This window comes from Nothoprocta perdicaria, unplaced genomic scaffold (genome assembly GCF_003342845.1).
Source record: "Nothoprocta perdicaria isolate Ctin4 unplaced genomic scaffold, notPer1 scaffold_195, whole genome shotgun sequence".
Lineage (NCBI taxonomy): Eukaryota > Metazoa > Chordata > Aves > Tinamiformes > Tinamidae > Nothoprocta > Nothoprocta perdicaria.
In genome coordinates this window covers 1,281,827-1,302,162 of record NW_020455149.1, presented here as the reverse complement: position 1 = coordinate 1,302,162, position 20,336 = coordinate 1,281,827, and the positions used below count along the sequence as shown (strand labels likewise).

At 38.2% G+C, this 20,336-nt stretch overlaps 1 protein-coding gene across 3 annotated transcripts in view; it reads left to right on the top strand.

The window, feature by feature from the left end:
* Positions 1 to 14,887, top strand: part of CHRM2 (cholinergic receptor muscarinic 2) — a 93,109-nt gene extending 78,222 nt beyond the window's left edge. Inside the window, exons 1-2 of one of the 3 annotated variants that reach the window (XM_026037273.1) lie at positions 1,890 to 1,934; positions 13,216 to 14,887. In XM_026037273.1, the coding sequence (XP_025893058.1) occupies positions 13,256 to 14,653 (1,398 nt within the window). In that variant the 5' untranslated portion in view covers positions 1,890 to 1,934; positions 13,216 to 13,255 and the 3' untranslated portion in view covers positions 14,654 to 14,887. Of the gene's footprint in view, positions 1 to 1,889; positions 1,935 to 13,188 lie in introns of those variants that run through there. The other 2 variants (XR_003249063.1, XM_026037272.1) reach the window with 2 other exon arrangements.
* Positions 14,888 to 20,336: the final 5,449 nt, after the last annotated feature.

The following is a 20,336-nucleotide window of genomic DNA, read 5'->3' as shown; positions in this document are numbered from 1 at the left end:
GTGTGTCATCAGGACACTGCTTCCCACTGGAACCTTCATGAGATTTCCAGGAGGCAGCATGAACCTTCTTGCCTTGCTGTGCTTGGAAATGGTCAGAGAAGTGAGCGCAAAGGACTGACAGTAAAATGAGTAAGAACCAGATCAGAAGAAGGGAGGGGAACACAGTGTCACCTCAGGAAAAGGGACAGCAAGGAGAACAGGATGAAAAAGGTCAGAGGCTGGAGGTGCTGCAGTATGTAGAAAGGAAAAAAATGAAAATGGCAAGCAGAGAATGGTTTGGTTTTGTCTCAGGCCCACAGGTTACATATCAGCTCTGATAATCCTGCTTCTCCCTTCAGCAGAGTCACTGCAAAGATTTGAAGAAGGAATGCTGCTGTTAGGAAGAGATGCGGAGGCAGCACTTAGTAATAAAGCAAGGTAGGGAGGGAGGAGGAAGGGAAAGGAAAGAAGATGCAAAGACAATTCAAATCCATGGGATGTGACTTCACACAAAACTGTGGCTGTTCTACAGTGCTAAGCTGTGAGTCTGCCAGTTTAGTTGAGACAGCAGAGCTGTGGTCTTCTTGACAGTGAGCTCCAGGGGAGCCAGGAGTTCCGTTACCATTTCTCTTCTGTGTTTATATAACTTCTTTTCACTTTATTTTCGCTTGTGACTTGGATTCACCAAGGGTCACAGGCAGCAACACAGAAACCCTAAGAGAAATGTCATTTGAAATGGTCTCAGCCCCTCTAAAACAAGTTTTACATCTGGGATTCTGGTTGGTTGTTTGAATCTCATACCTTTTGATGAATCCACACTATCAATAATAGCACAGGAAACAGAGAAAGGAATCTATGGGGAGGGAAAAACTGTTTTCCTCCCCTACTCTCTGTTTATATTTCTTGGAGAAATGGAATATGCTGGGATTCCCATTTATTGAATGATGCATAACGTTTTAGAAAATTGTTGGAATCTTCTTCAAAGGGATTATGAAGACCATTAGTGAACAACAGTATGATTTGGGAAATTAAAAGTCTGAATGATTTTTGTGAGAGAGATTTCAAATCTTCAAGTCACTAAGGTGCCTTGACAATTTTACTCAATTTACAATACATGTGAGAGAATGCTTGCTCATTTCTCCACTGACTGGCATGGAATAATAACACAGGTACTAGAAATAGGCTTAGTAAGGAGTTTCTGCCACAAATAGGCAATAAGAGATGACAGCTAGAAAAAAATGCCCTTTTGAGCTACACGAAAATATTTGTAAATAATTTTCCCAATCTTTCAAGTGTTTCAGCATTATGAAGAAACTATTCAAAAACAAACTGAAAAATAGTCCTGATTATAACTGAACTGAAGGAATTTTCTCTAGGAGTTTTTGCTCATGTGTTTGGGTTATTTTGTTTCTTTTCTGGTGGGGAAAGGACAATTGTAAAGTAAGAAAAGGCACTGGCATTCAAAGAAATGTTAAAAATATTTTGATTTTGATGTTATTCATTTCTAAGAGAAAAGATGACAGTTACTTCATGTGTCAGAAGAACTGGAAACTATATAAACTGCCATTTCATCCATAGGTTTTTGAAATGAATTCTTATTCTTCAACCAGTTGAATGCTCTCATAGAGCTTACTGTTCATTTCTTTTGCAGTCATTTTTTCTTGCTTTCTCTTTATTCAGTTCCTTTCTTCTTCATTCAGTCCTCAGTCTTGTCTCCAACCCTCTCCTTCTATAACTTCCTTCTTCTCAATTTCAACTTCTTTCTTTTTTTTTTTTTTTTCCTTTCCCTGAATCTCCCGATGCGCCTTTCTCTCCTGATGCCCACAAAACAGGTTTATGCCTTGCAGAAGCACGTTACGATGCAGCAATTGCTACTGAGCGATTCTGCTGTTGTTCTGTGGCACAGCAGGAAGGATTTAATCTCAGGAGCCAAGGAACTCACAAGTCTGATGGAGGTGATTGTTCCCTAAGCACATTTCCAGATCACATTTCCATTTCTAGATTTTTTTTTTCTTTTTACTTCCCATAAGCCAGCTTCATCATCAAGTCCTTATTCAAGAGGTAAGTAATGACAGAGCTAGACTGAGAGAAAAGGGCCATGTGGGTGATATGGCAGATATTGAGTGGAAACAAAAAGTCAGAAAGCTCAGTGTATTAGGTAGCAGTCCTCTCCTGTTCTGACATATTTGCTGTGGGAAGGCCATCTGAAGTGAAGAACTAGAAATGGCAGACATTTAGAAATAACAAAAAGGCCTCACAAAGGAAGGCAGTGAGTATTCTATAGCACAGCTATGGAAGTGCAAGATATTCATCAAAAACAGTCTCGAGATCCTTGATACCAGAAGTGGGAAAACAATGTCTTCATACCAGTCAAATCATTCTAACAGTCTTAGTAAAAAAGCTGACACGGTGCTTTTATCACAAAAGTATTTCCCATTCAATCAAATAAAAAAGCACAGTTTCTACAAGCCTGAATTTCAGAATTAGCCTTTTTGTCCTAAATTTACTTCTTTGTTATTAACTCATCTTTGAACCAGACTGAGATGTGCAAGGACTATTGCATATATTCATCACCATCACCCTGCAGAAGCTCTTTATCTCAAAGTCTTCTTTGCTGAGTGACATGAGCAATTTGCAGAGTCCTGTGCAGAATGCAGTAGATTCCCCACACACATTTTCCCATATGATAGAAGACTGGAGGCAGGAGGGAAAAACTGCCCTGAGGCCTCTGTATCAAGTCCATGGAGGCTTTTCATGTCTCACAGTAGAGTTCTTTGTACGCAATTGTTGCCCACACTTCTCTATCCTGTTTTAGTTATTACCCCTCAGGCTCCTAAAAGTTTTGGTTTCAGATAATCCCACTGAGCACTTTCAAAAGGGTTTTGAACATTCCTATTGTTTTCTTTTTGGAAGCATACAAGTAATATCAAAGACTGATGTGAACAACCTTTGCACTGTCTCTCTAAAAAAAAAGAAACCTTGAGACTATTTGCTTGCATATTTCAGTCTTCCTGGCCTATTTTTAACAGAAGATACATAATCAGAGATAAGTTTACCATTTTTTTTGTAATTAAATTAACCTTTTTAAACATTACGTTGTTGCTTAACATAGGATAAGGGCTTCTCTTAATGTCACAGTAAATTATTCATATGCAAAGCTAAGATATTTTACCTTGTTAAGTGTAACTGCAGTGTGTTGAAACCAATATCTGGAACTATGTATCAGAGACAAAATTAGACATGGATTTCTAAAACCAATAGTAAGGTAAATATTCAATTAGTCTGCAACCACAGTAATTAAAGCAAGTAATAAAATGTGATACAGCCAGAAACTTTGTCTATTAATAATGTAGCAACGGTGAATACAACTACTACAAGACAAACTGCTAAATAAATTTTGCCATCCTTTGTGAAGGAAGATGTAATATTTGAGGTTCTCTGTTTGCCATAGGGGACATGATCATGGAAATTCACATTTCAAAACAGATTAGAAAGTATTGTTACCATCTTTCCAGAGAAGGGGGGAACACAAGCTTTTGGATCTTATAGTCCTCCTTGCCCATGCAAAGTTCATCTTTAAAACTGCAAAATAGGCCTAGAAATACAAATTTTGATTTGAGAACTTAGGAACCCTTACCCTTCTGGTAATCAATCTATTAACTAAGAGTCTCTTAACTATTTCACTATTGCTGCCTTAAATGTGGTCTGTAGAAATACACAGATGTTAAAAAATAAAAAGAAAGAAAAGAAAAAAACCAGACAGTGCTGCTCAGTTGTGTTTTCTCTCAGAAATAAGTATGAATTTGGGTTCAGCAGGTGTTTAAATTCTTGCAAACAGTTTGGGCCAATCTTTTTGTATCTGGAGCAGTTTTCTTCTCTGTGCTCTGAATCTACATCCTAGGTAAGCTGTTCACTAAGACAGAAGTTATGCAAAAATGTCCAAGATCACTTGACACAGAAGTAGAAGAGACTTAATTTTAAAGTTTTTGAAAACTTTATGTAGAACCATGATGGACGGATATAAATCCTAGATGGTGTTTGCTGAGTAAAGACACAAGCTGCTTTTGAAAGCAGATGTGAGGATAAGCTAGAGATACTGCATGTGACTCTAATATATAATAAAGAAATTACTGCTAAAAGCATTGTCTTAGCACTAGTTCCAATCAAGGAGAAAAGGAAAAAAAAATCTTTAACTTAGTAAGAGTCTCTCTGGGCCCAAAATATCCTAATATTCCTGTCAGAGACACAGCTGAAGGCTACAAAATATCTGAGGGACAGTGTGAGCCTCTATGGGTTTATTCAGGATCCCTAAAGGATCTCTGTAACTTGGAGGGATTTGCAGAGATTTGCCAGAATACCATAGTGTCTTGTTGGACTCATTGGCAGGTTGAGAATTTAATCTGTGGTACTTTGCAAAACACTGTATGGTGTATTACAGTTCTCCATTATTATTTTACTGCCAATATTACTGCAAGTTTGGGGGAAGCACAACCTTTCAACTAGGTGAAAATATAAAGGATGTGGGGTTTTTTTTCCAACCTACCTGTACACATTTTATATAAGAGACCTAGATGCCAAGCATTAACTCTAAATATTCAGAACAAATGAGTGAATTTTAGTCTGCCTTCTGAACCTTTTCCTCCTGCCCCAGCTTTGCCAATTGTCACTCAGGGACTTTGAGTATCTCTCATGAGATTTTTCTATTTAGTAACACAGGTTTGATAGGTGATATAAGGATAATGAAGTGCTGCAGTTCCAATTCGTACTGGGCTGTGGAGGGAGTACTTACTTATCAACTCACTGCTTCTTCAGAGAATATTTCCTGGAATTTGATGTTGTTCAATTCAGTCTTAACAGAAGCCTAATAGCTCTGCCACTGAAGGAACTTTTCTCAGGGGCTGAGGATATGAATAATTTTAAACTAAGTTCTAATGTAAGTATGTTATCTAAAGAGCTTGAAAAAGCTGCTTATATTCAGATAAAACTTGACTTGTTCAGCTGGACAAGTATAGAGAATTGCAGCATACTTACAGCAACTCTGGGGCAGTGCAAAAAAAAGTGGAGTGACCTACTGAAAGTGGAGTGACCTACTGAAATCTATTATTTTGATCTCATTTTTATAGCTAGCCTATAAACTCTAGAGGTGAAAATGAACTTAGGTCTGCCAATGGAGCTGTGTGAATAGCATGAGCTAGTGCTTATTTTTGACGTATTTTGATGACACTAGCCATTCTTCTGTCCCATTTATTACCCATTCTGAAACACCGCTTTGAATTCGTTCAAGCCCAAAATGATGACTATATAATAGTGATTACAGAGTGGAAGCTCAGACCTGAGCCCACATGTCTGTGTAGTAGACAATCCTATCTAGTTCAGTACTCAGATTATTTGCCTCAAAAATATCCATCTCTAATGGTTTCAGCATTTTATTAAATTACAACTATGATCTTCAAAAGAATATAATAAAATATTACAGATCTGTCCCCTTACATATCTTTAACTAGCACCTAAACTTGCGGCACATATGGAAGCACTCCTGCAGGAAATGCCTGCTTTACATGGCAGGTGCTGTCACGCGCCTCTAGATGGAGATCCTATCCATTTAACTCAACTCCCTAGAGAGAGCTGTGGGGGTAGAAATTCAGGCGCCTGCTTTAGAAGCCCAGCTTAAATTGAAATTACATGAAGGAGGTAGTTGGGCCATATTAAAAAATGTAGCCTTGTTCTAATATTTACTAGACACTTGCTGGTGTCTAAGATTTGTTGCATGAGGCATCTAGGACAGAGATTTCTTTCCTCAGTTGTGTGTAGTAAGTATTGCACTCTGTTTTGAGTGAAATTATGCAGGTCATACTGAGCCCAAATAACCAGACTGATTGCAAGGACTATGGTTGAAGAGGAATTCATCCGCATGAGCACCAGTGGAGCTCTGTGCAGCTTCCATTGCAGGGAGCTGGATGCAGTGCCATCACATACGCTGGCTTCTTTTCTCACTTAGACTCTTCTTAATATTTTGCTTTCTCCTCCTTTGCTTAGTTAAGAGAGAGACAGGCATTTGTCTTTGCATCTCACTGCAAGGACATTGCTGAGGCCAGTTTTGCAGTCAGAGCTTTTACAGATACTTTATTCACTGAACATTTAATGATAGATAACATTTTCTGAGATCCGAACATCATTTCATTTACTGTCCTGAGGCACCTAAGATTTCCTAAGCTACAGATCATAATTCTCCACTTGTTTCAATAGGCCCTGCAGTCTAAATCTCTGAATCGCCTCTTAGACTTTCAACTTCTTACTATATCATATTTTTTTTATCATTTTTTTTATCATATTTGTGTCCTTAAAGAGCTCTCTGCAGCTGCAGATACACTCTTGAACACTGCCTTTTACTGGGGAGCCCTTTTACCATAGCTAATTGATAATATGTGCTGGGCTGTGGACCAGGCTCTGCATGGATAAGATTTTTTTTGTACAAATGATGTTTAAAAATAACCATTAGTCATGGGATCATTCCAACACAACTGCACAGCCCTTTGCTCAGCCCATCATTATGGGCAGATAGATTCCTACAGTACCTATCCTGTCCTCAGCTGACATGATTCCTGGCAGCTCTACAGAGGCTTTCACTTCCCTAACCAATCCTTTAAAGGAGCTGGGCAAAAGATAATAATAACCCCGCTAACAAATATTTCCCCATTCTTTCTTTTCATTTCTTTTTCTTTCCCCATTCCTCCTTGGAGATTCACATGACAGAAGGACTGGCATGCATTTGGAAGGTTGGAGCTTCATTTTCCTGGATCCTGCATTTCCAGATGCTATAAATGTCAGGTGAAATGATATGGAAACCAGTCAACGTCAAGGATGTGAGGAAGACAGCAAAAGCTTCTTCTATACTGCTTAAATAGGAGCATTTTGCCTATCATATTCCATCATCCAAAAATCACTTTGTTCACTTAATGATTTCTGGGTTATAAAATTGTTTTGACGTTAGTAACTAGATTTCCAGTCCCCTATCATTGCATGTTGCAGCTTACCTAAAAAAGGAAGCATAACATTCTACTTTTTTTTTCTTTAGATTTCCAAAGCTAAATTGCTTGAAAGCCAGTGGTGAAACAGACCTTGTCTTTTTCAAAACCATTCTGCATGTTCCCTCTAGTGTGTAAGAATCTCTGACATGTTGAAGCATGCAGAGCTGCATGTAGTAGTGATATGGATGATTTTATCCATATCTTTTTATTCATATGACAACCACACTGTACCTATGTACTCCAGGCTTGTTCCACCAGAAAAGCCTCCCCATATCTTCACCACAGGAGTTGGCTATTTGCTCACTAATCTGGGATGAAGACTTCTACATCTATGGTCCTAGCAGGAATAAGCAGAAATACAAGGGAAGATACCTCCTTTTTTCTTCAGGAGGTAAAAGTCTCTTTCTGTGGATCTAGATAGCTAAAATCATGCATATTAGGTATGTTTTTCAGGTTTGCACAATGCAATAACAAGCACAATTTAACTCGGAATGATGTCAGCTGCCTAAAGGCAGAATGCAAATATTTTCCTGATTGCACGGGTCCTGAAAAAATGCTAGCATCAAAAACATACCTGCAGCCAAACTATGCTTACAGAAAGATAATAGTTTAAGTGTTCTATTACCAGTGGGTGATTCTCAGCATAACAACAGCAATAAAATAACAACAGCACCAGTGACGCAGAAATACATAATTACTTAGACCTTAGAGGAACAACAGCTTCCTTTTTGTTATTTTCCTGAAACTAGCAGACCACATTTTTGCCTATATTGCCTATACTTTCCCTTGTGTGATTTTGAATGCCAACCAGTTGGGCTCAAGGCACTAAATTAACCAGCTTTAGACTATTAGAACAGCGGTGAGCAAGATGTAATTAAGTGCTGAACAGATCCTTAGGCCCTAACAATAGCACTGAGGCAGCAGTGTTGTTGCCAGCACTGCCACCTACTCATGTACGGTTCCCTGCTGCTTCTGGGGGAGTATTTTTATTTTTGCTTTATTTCAGTTGTTGTCAGTGGCACAGCATTGCTTTGCTTTGGTTAATGCTCTAGGACACTGATTGTTTCACGATATGTGCAGAAATTGTTTATTTTGTACTCTTCATGAGGAGACAGTAGAAAGTAGGTACAGAGAGGCCCCCAGGAAAATCTTTTTTTTTTTTTTTTTTTTTTTTTTTTTTTTTAGGTCATGCGTTTATTGGGAGAAACAAAACTGCATGGCAATAAGGAGGCAGTTACACTTTGCAGACACTTTGCATCTAGTTTCAGATGGGTTACAAAAGGTAATCCATGCAGAGAAATATTTGATCTTCCAATATTTGGGAATATTTTGATTTTTTTTTTATGAGAAGCCCAGATAAGACTTGTCATTTCTTTTAAAGTCTGTGACAAATTCTAATAAATATGCCTAGTATATTTGTCGTGGTCTTAGGGGTTTTGTTTCTCTCTCCTTTTTTCTTTTTTTCTTCTTTTTGTTTAACTCTGTGGCTGTAAGTGGTGTCAAGAGTGATCCACAACAGTGCAGTTCACTAGCAAAATGAGTTTGAGGAAAATAAAAGAATCTATTCTTGCTACCAGCAAAAATAAAATCCATTTTGCATAGGTCTAGACTAGAGAGAAACTAGATCAAAGAAAAAGAGAGAGAACATCAGAAAAAATATATTTTATTTTTGTTTGAGAGTAGCATGCAGGAAAATACTCAGAGGTTCCTGGGTAATCCTATTTAAACCACAAATATAGCTTTCAGGTATAGATTGTTTGCTTCCCTTTTAATCTCTTGGTCTTTATATGGCTTCATAGATTTCAAAGAAGTGCTAAATTGTTACCATATTTATCTTGGTAATATACACAATACAAAAGAAAGATTTGTTTGATAAACTTTGACAGGTGTGACATATCAGCCAATTTTTCCAGTATATCCAGAATTTCCATCGTCAGTTTTCTGTCAGATGTTGGAGATATGTTCTAAAAGAAGAATTGCAAAGAGCACTACAGGATTCATATATCTCAAAGGCATGGGATACTCTCAGGGGTGGTGGAAAGCCCAGCTGGTAGTATGTAATTCATATGTGGTATATTTAAGGCTAGTGATCCTAAGGGGTACATCCATTTCACATCTCCTCTCTTTGCCCTCGTATTTCTGCATGCTTTCACAGGGACTACAAAGAAACAGAATGAATGACCCAAACAGCATCATTTTGCCCTGCAGTGCCCATGTAAAACATCAGTTTGTAGGAACAAATCCACCTCAGCAGACCTCAGCTGTGCTGTTCCTCGTGACTGCTAGGGAGAAAAATGAAGGAAAGTGTGGGAGACACATCTGTTTTCACATACCCATGGCTCTAGCATGCCCTGGGAAGCTTACAGGCAACCTATATGAGGCTGGACTACAGTTCACTTTAAGAGGCGCCAGGCATCCTCATTCAGCAACCTGTGTCAGTGGCCTGCTTCTGATGGCCATGGCCCTGCTGGCCGCAGAAAGACCTGGAGGCACGCAGTGCCAAAGGTTTACATACAGAATGAGCCACTAAATCCTCTGGTCCTACCCAAAACCTTAGTCAAAAGAGGGGATGGAAATGATTTTTTCCACTGTGAAATAATCTTTTAGAGAGAAGAAAGTACTGCACTGGAAAAGTTTCCCATTTACTTATCAAACAATGCATTATTTTATATGTGAGTTTCATGGCCTTGGACTTTTTCCATGTAGTAATTATGGTGTTTGCAAAGAGCCCAGTCATATATATTTTAAAATATATTTCAGAAAATAAATGTAGTTGCCTTTTGGGTCACAAGAGAGATTTCCTGCCTTTTCTGGATATTCTCTGTTTAACAGGAATGCGTTTTGTATACAAGAATAAATTACAGTAACCCAGAGGATTCAGTACCATATTGTGCAACTCATACTAATACTCATGGGTTTGCAGAGGAGAGCACTGTTTGTTCAAGAATAAGATCTGGTACTTCTCATAACGGGAAGTCGTATTACCTTGAAATGCCTCTGCCCCTTAAGTCTGCCTGATGAACAACATCTGTTTCTATAACAACTGCCTCTCCAACAGGAGTGATGAACTGGTGGCATGACAAAAAAAGCAGTCCACAGGCAGTCTTGTACCCAAGGAGCAACTGGCCACCATAAGACACAGAACCTCAATATGTGGCTGATTCAGATCCCCCTGGATTGAGCAGAAAACAGTCCAGAATGTTTCAGAGACTCTTGGATTAGGAAGTACATGTATACCCTGCAGCTCATATGAGCAAAGAACTGATGAATATGTTGCTTGAAACAAAGTCCTTTCTTCAAGCTTGTGCCCTCTCATCAACACACATGCACAAAATGTGTTTCACTTGACAATCATATCAATGCAAGCAAGAGAAGATTGTACCTGAGCAACTGACAGCAGAATGGTCCTCATGTTTTTCGGTACCTAAGAAAGCAGTAGTAGCTAATGTGATTCGCAGGACAGACCTACCAACTTGGTCATGGCACAGAAGTTTAGTGCAGAGAGATGTCACTGGGAAAGGGGTTCCTTTGTACTGTTTCTGTTGAAAAGAATCCACCAAAATTCTATTTCTAACAAGTGAAATTAGCCTTTCAGTCTCACCCAAATCCTTGCACCCCCTGTAATTATCTCCAGGGAATTCACTCCTGAATAACCGATGTATACATACTAGAAGTAGATAAAAATATCTTCTGAAAAGAGTTAGGAATAAAGCTAGCTAGAAGATGGTAATTCCATTCCCATCAGCTTTCAAAGTTTCAAATTTAATTTTAGATTTTCAGTGGAATGAAAGCAAAATCTCTGAGCGTTTTGCAAAAGGAAATATACAAAAACACTTATTTGTTGATCAAAAGGCATGAATTTTTCAGCTCACATCCCCTCTCTCAACCTATTCTCTCCCTTTCCCAGACTATCTTGCTCCCTCTCTCACTGTGTCACCAGAGTTAGCTGGAGAGCCCTGGATTGCAAACTCTTTTCAGCTGAAATCTTTTGTGAAATCAATACATCTCTGTGAGTTATTTCATCTTTTCATCAAAAATGAATTCTGTCAAGAATATTTATAAACAGCTCTGCTTAGTAGAAGTTCTTAGCTTGTCCCAAAAAATTGCTATCTTATGCATCTAACTAGAGAGTCAGTTGCGCAGCTGTAAGGTGAAAAAGCACACAGTGATTTGCTGAAATGACAGTTCTATAGATTGAAGATGTCTAGGTTATTCTCCTGCCTGTTTTCTTTTTTTTTTCTTTCTTTCTTTTTTTGTACAGAGCATATATTCTGATATATTCCCATCAGCCTATTCGTACTGTATAGAGCATATTCTTTATTGAAGCATTTCTTCCTCATTATCAGACCGCTCCTCATAGTTGTGTTCTCTTGAACTCTTGACAAGTCTTCCGGGGATGTACCTGTGAACAAATACTAGGAAAAATTATCTGTCCGGCCTTATGTTTTTCTGTTTATCCATGTGTTCACTTCTCCACAGAATTCTCAAACAAATCTCATCTGTCTTTAAAAGCAAAGACAAGCTCATGAGCCCCACATTCAGCCAGCTGAATTTCTTTGGGTATAAATTACAAGATCACAATATTACCTGAAATACAGAGCCTGCAGCTTGATGTAGCATTTTGACTTTTCCACAGACATAGATATGCTTATTTTTCTTAGACCTCACAAGGACTTTTGCTGTTTTGCTCATATTTGACATTGACTTCCACTTTTTGAACTGAAAGAAAATATGCGGTGATGAAATGACAATGAAAATGCTTTGCTGTGTTTAAATGACATGGACTGTATGTGCCTAAGCATCAACAGGTTTGTTACAGGGGCCAGAGAAGGATTTTTAAATCCCTGAAGTATAGAGGAAACAAACCCAACTAACTGAATATTTTGTCTTCCTTCAGTTACACCTGTTATACTTCTAGAAGATCTATCCTAAACAAAAAGTGGTGCCTTGTTGAGGAAAAAAAGGAAAACGTTCCAATTAGAAGCGATCTAACTTCTCTGTCACATCTGGCCTTCATGGCTCAGTAATCCCTGGAGCACAGCTCATAAATAATGAGTGCTCAGAGACTGGCTGTACAATTCCAGTGCATTCAATTGATTTCCAGGGGATGCACAAAAGGATGGTACATATCCTAAGGCAAAAGCATGTGCTGTTTTCATGGTCGTCTATCAAATATATAGTGTTAGTATATTAAATACTGTTTATTTAGAAGTGTCAATATGGAGCAGGAAAGGGATTACTGAGTAGGAATAGAATTGATTTTTGTTTGTTTCTTTTCATTTGCCTGCTACTCCATACTTTATGTTATACTTTTATATAATATAGATTAAAACATATTATTATCTGAAATAAAAATGAGTCAAGTATAAGCAAACAAGCTTATGAGCAAACAAGAATCAGGAGATGACCTCTTCATGTGAAAAAAAATCCCTTCTTCCAAGCATAAGTAGCCAAGATGACACACAAAGGCACTTTAAATAATCTCACAACTTAGAAATGACAACAACAAAGATGTTGCACACACAGACAGTCAGATACTTAGCTGAAATTAGTCTTATATTTCTATCAACTTCAACAGATCGATGCTTTTTTTATCAACGGACTCATAATTTCAGTTTGATGCAGTGCCAGCATTTTTGCAAATGCTGACAAAAGAAGCAACTACAGTATAACAAAAGGAGAAGGGAGAGACAAGACAAACTTGTTCCAGAAACCTCACAGAAATACACCCAATTCTAACACGAAGGAAAGATAGGTCCCCTTCTGTGATCCAGTCCATCATAAATTACATCTTCACCTCAGGTTACAACAATCACATATTCTCAGAGCTGTATATTTTATTTAGAAGTTAATTTTAAATGAACAAACTGAGCTTGCACATGATGGTTGGAATCAATAATAGATCTAGTCTGCAAATTTTCAAGTCATTCTACATTTTATAATAGAATAAAGAGAAAACTGCATGCTAAGATTTAAAAATTTAGGTTTATATTCAAATGGTATGGCTTTGTCACATACTTAGTCAAATCCTATTGTTAAATTATTCCTAATGGAATGCTAGGTATTTTAATTAGGCATAGCTGAACGGTCTTTCTGCACACAGATTGCTATTTCTAAATTCTTTCCATATTTTTTTTTTGACTTCCATTTGTCAAATGTAAAGGGAATAATTTTATAATAGTATTGTTTTGTTTTCTATCTTCTGCAGGTTTAAGTATCAAACTCGGTAGCTTGTTAGCAGCACAGAAATGAATAACTCAACGTACGTAAATTCTTCCACTGAAAATGTGATGGCTCTGCAGAGTCCCTATAAAACTGTGGAGGTGGTCTTCATCGTCCTGGTAGCAGGGTCTCTCAGCCTAGTCACCATAATTGGGAACATCCTGGTCATGGTGTCAATAAAAGTCAACAGGCACCTGCAGACTGTCAACAACTATTTCCTCTTCAGCTTGGCATGTGCTGACTTGATCATCGGCATCTTTTCCATGAACCTATATACCCTTTATACTGTGATAGGCTACTGGCCTTTAGGGCCTGTGGTGTGTGACCTCTGGCTGGCTCTTGACTATGTGGTCAGCAATGCTTCTGTAATGAACCTCCTCATTATCAGCTTTGACAGATATTTCTGTGTCACCAAGCCTCTGACATACCCTGTAAAGCGGACCACTAAGATGGCAGGCATGATGATTGCAGCTGCTTGGGTGCTGTCCTTCATCCTGTGGGCCCCTGCAATTCTCTTCTGGCAGTTCATTGTGGGTGGAAGGACTGTCCCAGATGGGGATTGCTACATCCAGTTTTTTTCCAATGCTGCCGTCACTTTTGGCACTGCAATTGCAGCCTTCTATTTGCCTGTTATAATCATGACTATCCTTTACTGGCAAATCTCTCGAGCCAGCAAGAGTCGGATAAAGAAAGGGAAAAAGGAAGCTGCCCAAAACCAGGATCCAGTTTCCCCCAGCCTTGTCCAAAACAAAATAGTGAAACCAAACAATAACAACATCTCAACCAGTGGGGATGGGGTGCACAGCAAAATCCAGAATGGGAAAACCACTGGAGAGTCTGTAACAGAGAACTGTGTTCAAGGGGAAGAAAAAGAAAGCTCCAATGACTCCACCTCTGTCAGTGTTGTCGCCTCCAACATGAAAGAGGATGAAGCTGCCAAAGAGTCCAGCCAGGCTTCTGTCTCCCAGGACCATCTCAAAGTGGAGAACTCCAAGCTGACCTGCATCAGGATAGTCACCAAGTCACAGAAGGGTGACTGCTGTGCATCCGCCAACACAACCGTGGAAATTGTAGGCACTAATGGAGAGGAGAAGCAAAACAGTGTAGCCCGCAAGATTGTCAAGATGACAAAGCAGCCAGCCAAAAAGAAACTGCCTCCTTCTAGAGAAAAAAAAGTGACAAGGACTATTTTGGCCATTCTCCTGGCCTTCATCATCACCTGGACCCCATACAATGTGATGGTGCTCATCAATAGCTTCTGCACATCCTGCATCCCTGGTACTGTATGGACTATAGGTTACTGGCTCTGTTATATCAACAGCACCATCAACCCTGCTTGTTATGCTCTCTGCAATGCTACTTTCAAGAAGACCTTTAAGCACCTTCTTATGTGTCATTACAAGAATATAGGAGCTACAAGGTAAAAATAATAATAATAATAAAAACTAATAACAGAAAGGGTGAAGAAGTTCCAAGCTGAATAAAAAACAATGCCATAGCACTTTATGCTCCACTATAGAATGTGCAATCCAGGATGCTAGTGAAAATACTGACATGGGGCAATAGCTCCATCCCTGAGAACTACACTTAAAACTATTTTTAAATTATTGTCAATAAATCTTGAGGACAAGGGGAAGATATGAGGAGTTACTCAAGTATGTGGACGGGAGGCACAGTTCCTTGCTTTCCAAGAGTACTCTGCAGAAGGGCTTTAAAATCTCTAACTATTTTCTTTCTACATCTATTTAATAGGTCTCCATCTAGGGGATTGAGGAGGGAAGGGGAAGTGTAAGGGAATTTTAACTACAACAGCATGGAAGAGTCATTTAGGTTTAGAAGGATTTTGGACAGTCCAAATGAAATATAGTAGAAGCTTTCCAAAGCTTAAAGCTAACTAAATTTGTCGCTTTCATGTAAGAACCTTAATGTTAGGCAAATTATGGTGATAGTTGTTTTATGATGTTTATGACACTCCTACAAAGTTTTCAAACTCCTACAAGTTTTCAAAACTACATTGGTTCTGAAAGTATATTTATGCTCAATATATAACTATTGCCAATGTGTTTATTATTTACAATCTGCCAGTTCTCACTTTTTGGGAAGCTCTGTCTCGTGATGTCTTCACTAAGTTATAATAAAAGTGAAAAACACATTCATTTACAAATTGCTGTACCCTAAGACTGTTTCAGCATCCGTACGAGCCAAAGCCTTTGAGACAATTTTGTTTATTTTGTCTTTTATGTAGCATCTCCCCTATGGTTTTGCCTTTTCTATACCTTACTAGTCCATGGCACAAGACTTGAATATTAAAAGACAATGTAAATTTGAAGGTCTCATCAAAACAGCCATCACAATGGCCAGATTAAGGGCCGCAGCTAAGGGCTAGTGACCAAAGATTATTACTAGGAAAAATGGAGGTTACATCCTTGTAATGTTGGATAATCAGGTGAAGAGATATGCTGAGGCACTACAGAATGAAGATTTCATGAAGAGAATAAAAGGGATTGATATGTACATATGGACCAGCTCTACCTAAGTCCCTAGCATAAAACCAGTGTCCTTCAATGGTCTATTCTGTTTGCTCTGTGGAAGAGATATTAACTAGGTTACCTTGTGCCATTTGGAAGCAATATTTTCACTGTATGCCAAGGGATTACAGTAATAAAGGACAGGAGGAAAACTATGATTATACTTAACCAGATACTGAAATAGCTTGGATGGGGGCCAGTGGGAGTTAAGTTCCAGACATGCTCTACTACTCCACACCAGCTCAAATTCAGATGCTTTCTACCTGGTGAAGAATTTACTCTTTCAGTATTTGATATTTACTGTAGCACAACTGAGTTTCAAATTACTGAAAACTGCTATCTGTAAGTTTTGCATATTCCAGTTACCTCCTACTTATTAAATCTAACCTCTAGGCCCTAATGAAGGTACAACCATGGATTTTTTTTATCCAAAACGTTGCTTGCTACATTGACAGTCTCCAGAGAGACTGTCTTCTGGAGTGAAAGCCACCTACCAAATGGAAAACCAAATCATCCTATTATTTCATAACACTGTATTAGAGTCTTCCAAAAAGCACTTCAAAATAGCAGCCTTTTGGATTATGGGGGAATTAATCTTTCATATGCAATTTTTACCTTTTTAGAAGCTTATTGGAACTGAATGTCAAAGCACTTTGGCAATATGACAGTTTTCATGTTTCAAGGTACAAGTTCCTGGCAGAAAGGGAAAATGAAGAGGATTAAATTGCAGTAAATTAAGACCACATTAGATCTGAGATTAATATGTCTTAATATGTATTCATTAATTTAAAACCTCCAGTGATTTTGTGCTAGTATATTTTAGTGTCTCCATGCAGCCAAAGATCTAATTTTGCAATCCTCACTCACCTTGAAGCATGTTTACTATTACAATTTTCATCTTCCTCTTTGTAAGGAAGGATTACACAATGATAAGGCCTGCAAAACTAGGTGCTTGCATGTCTTTCAAAACTACATTCCCTAGGCATATCTTGACAGCTCAAAGGACAGACTTACTGGTTCATTTCTGTATCATTCTTTTATCTTAACATGTTGAAAATCCAGATAAAAATCAGAAGTAAAATGAATCTGTTCATTTTCTAAATCTTTTTTCTTCGGAAAAGCTTTCTGAAGGAAATCCAGCTGCTCCTTTCTTTCAGCAGTAATACAGATTCACAAAATGGGAAGGAATGGTTTGTATGTTGTTATAAGACATTTTTTAATTTTATTTTTCCAGCAAGTGAGCAAATGCACTACAAAATGACTTTTGAAGCTCACACTTGCTCATAAATCATGAATTCTTCCCACAAATAAAGACACATATAGCTTGCATTAAGAGATGCAAGCTATAAGCTCTGCTCTCCAATGTGCTCCCTATAGCTTCCCGTTGCCTTGCCATGGAAGCTTCCCCTCGGACGCCTTGGCTGGGGAAAGAATCCCAGCTGCACTTCCACCATAGGTACAAGGCTGGCAGTTGTCATTTCCCACATAAATTGGGGTACTTCATAGAGCAGAAACAACTATACAGGTACTTCATAGAGCAGAAAATAAATAAACAAAGAAACAACCAAACAAACCTGCAGAGATCACGTTTGGCCTTCCTCTTTTCTCCCTCTTAATTAATAATTTCCACAAGGATGCTGGAAGAGACCTCAGCCTTTATACTGGGTCCGCTACAGCAGGATCTGTCATGCTTACAGCCCCACGGGGAGTGACTTGTACTGTTACAGGCCATCCTTACCTTCAATCTCTAAAGAGAAAGCAGCAACCTGCAGATGTGTCAATCCAACTGTCATCTTCCGTGAGCATTATAGTCAACTGTGGTTAAAAAAAGAAAAAGGAAAAGAGATCTAACAATTGTCAGCTGAAGTAATATTGAGAAATCTATTTTCCAAAATCTAAGGAAAAAAATATCTGTCAGCTTTCTGTCTAAGATTTTCTCTTTATTTGTTAGGAATCACGAGGGTACATTTGGGGATACCACAGGGTCCAAACATTATTTGGTGAAAAATAGTCCAAAAACAAAAAAAAATCCATGAAGTACAGATTTCTTTCCTTTTTTTTTTTTTTTTTTTCTTTTCCAAGCTCTAGAGTGCTCATGGGAACTGAAGTATTCAAATTGACCCCAACAGCAGTTATTTTGTATCCAAAGAGCCTGATGAGGACAGATGCTAAATCTATCATATTTCACTTGTGAAGGAGATGTGTTGATAGAGATGTCTTTATCCAGAGTGGTTGGGATCTGAGCAGCTCCACAGTCTGTGCAACCCTGGTGGGCAGCTTTTCTTCTCCTGCCTTGACTCTGCAGACATTTTATGCAACACAGCTAGAGATGCTTGCTGGGGACATGATTTCTATATAATATCCCATTTATTGGTCCTCTATATCCTGAAAATCTCTAAGCTTCTAAGAATTTTTTCTTTTTCAAATTACAGAAAGTCTTTCCCTGAAAGAAGCTGATAGATGATCCTTAATTTGTCTTGGCTTCCTTTCTTGTTTCTCTGCCTGCCTTTCCTCTTTTGTCAGTGTCTTTGACAAAAAGCTTTCTTTCTCCGTCACTTTAACAAGTATCTGTCACTTCTGTTTTAGTGACAGATGTGCAGTTTCTCTTGTCTTCCAGGCATCCTGAGTACTACTATTCGAGCACCTTAACCCCACCAAAAATACAGCCTTCTCTAACATGCAAATCATACTCACTGAAGTCAAAACCTCTCTGTGAAGTGAGATGTCTCATAAATCCTTTTTGTACGGATTTAAAAAGTCCTTACATGAAACAAAGCCAAGACAATTTGTTTCCTTTCCCAATTTTAAATAAGCCATCTCCAAATAAGAAGCAACAGTAGAAACAACAGTAGATAATGGTAAAAAGGGAGTATTCTTGTGCTGCGGTATCATACAGCAAAATGCACAGGTTATTTTATACCTTTTGCAGTAGTCAGGCAGCCGACCATTCCCCTGAATTTCCTTTTATTCCAAAGGGTACTACTAGCAGAGCATTCACTGAGAAACCAATCCTAGGAATGTAATTATAGCAAGGGTGAGCTGGACATGAATCATTTACCACAATCAATGCAATTATTTCTCCTCTATTTTTACTTCCCTCATTTTTGCTACAGCCTCCTTTTCTACATCACCGAACTAGTGTGTTATAGCAGTGTGACAGTCCTCCCAGGCCTCATATTTTAGGATATCTGATAGATTTGTTGTTCACTTTTCATTATAGCATTAACTGAATAACAGCAAACAAATTCTGATTTGTTTCCCCACTTCAAAACTGTTGATAAGCTGAAAAGTGGCATTGAGTTACTTTTTCTTTTTCAAACCATAATTGCAAAGAAGCACATAGAAACTCTCTTCCTTTAGATAATCCAAAGTGCTCTGACTGTCTGGGACAACTGGATATTCTTGATATTTGATGGTGAATGAATGCAGTATGTGTTTAGGTAGTCTTCAGAAAGACGGCATTTCTCTAAGTATTCAGTGTTTGCTCAGACTGTTTCACCTGTCAGGACTGAAGAAAGCACAGGAGGATGGGCCTGGCCTGCCCCAGCCTGCAAAAGGACATACAGGTCACAGCTGGGTTTCTTTTCAGCTCCGCATGGCTCATCAAGATTGTGGAGAGGGATTAAATTCTGCTTTTGCTGGTGGCTCCATCCCTGAACCCAAAGATAGCCCTTCTCCAAAGCACATCGCCGTTGCAGTGATGAGAGTAATAACAATAATAATGATGCATAAGAAAGAGAAGGCCATGGCTAACAATAAAGAGAATGTCTTGTACCTTACCCCTTAAATTTGATGCCACTTTGGGGAGATGGTTGGTAAGTTAGAGGCTAGTGGCCTGTAAATACCTTTAGACAGTTTGTTTTAACATGACCAACAGCATATCCTGACTATGTACAGAAATAATACGTTATATGTAATACTATCAAGATAAGATTATAATGTAAATATATCTAAAATGAATGTCCAATTACTCTGCAAGCTGTATCTATGAGGAGGGACCTCACCTCTTCTTGAGGCTTTTTTAAATTTAAAGGTATGTAAAACCTGTTATTTATTTGTATAAAATCAAACTGCATTCTTTTCTTCAAAAGAAAATGCTTCTGCAAGGAAAAAGGGAATGCAATTTCATATGAATGATATCCAAAATCATATTACAATATGACCAGACTGGAAATTGAGGACCTTACAAGTGGGAGACTGGTCAAATTCTTGATGCTGTACATTTGAACTCATATAAATAAGATAAGCACAAGTTTATGGTTGGCTATGTAAAGCTGACTCACTTGATTATATATACATTATAGATATATATTTATATATTCTGTATAGATATATATATTATACACAGCATTCATACAGTGAAAGCAAAGTTTGATAAAGTCATATTAACTGGAAATCCGGATGTAATGTACTCCATTTGAAGGAAAAATATTTGTGTTTTTCAGTAACTTTCAAATGTGTTGTGCAGGCGGAAGGTATTTCACCGAAACAATGAAGAAGTGAGATAATGAGAGTTTGAAATATCTTCAAAACACAACTAAAATTACATGCAATATATGTGTATGTACTTCTGCTGAGT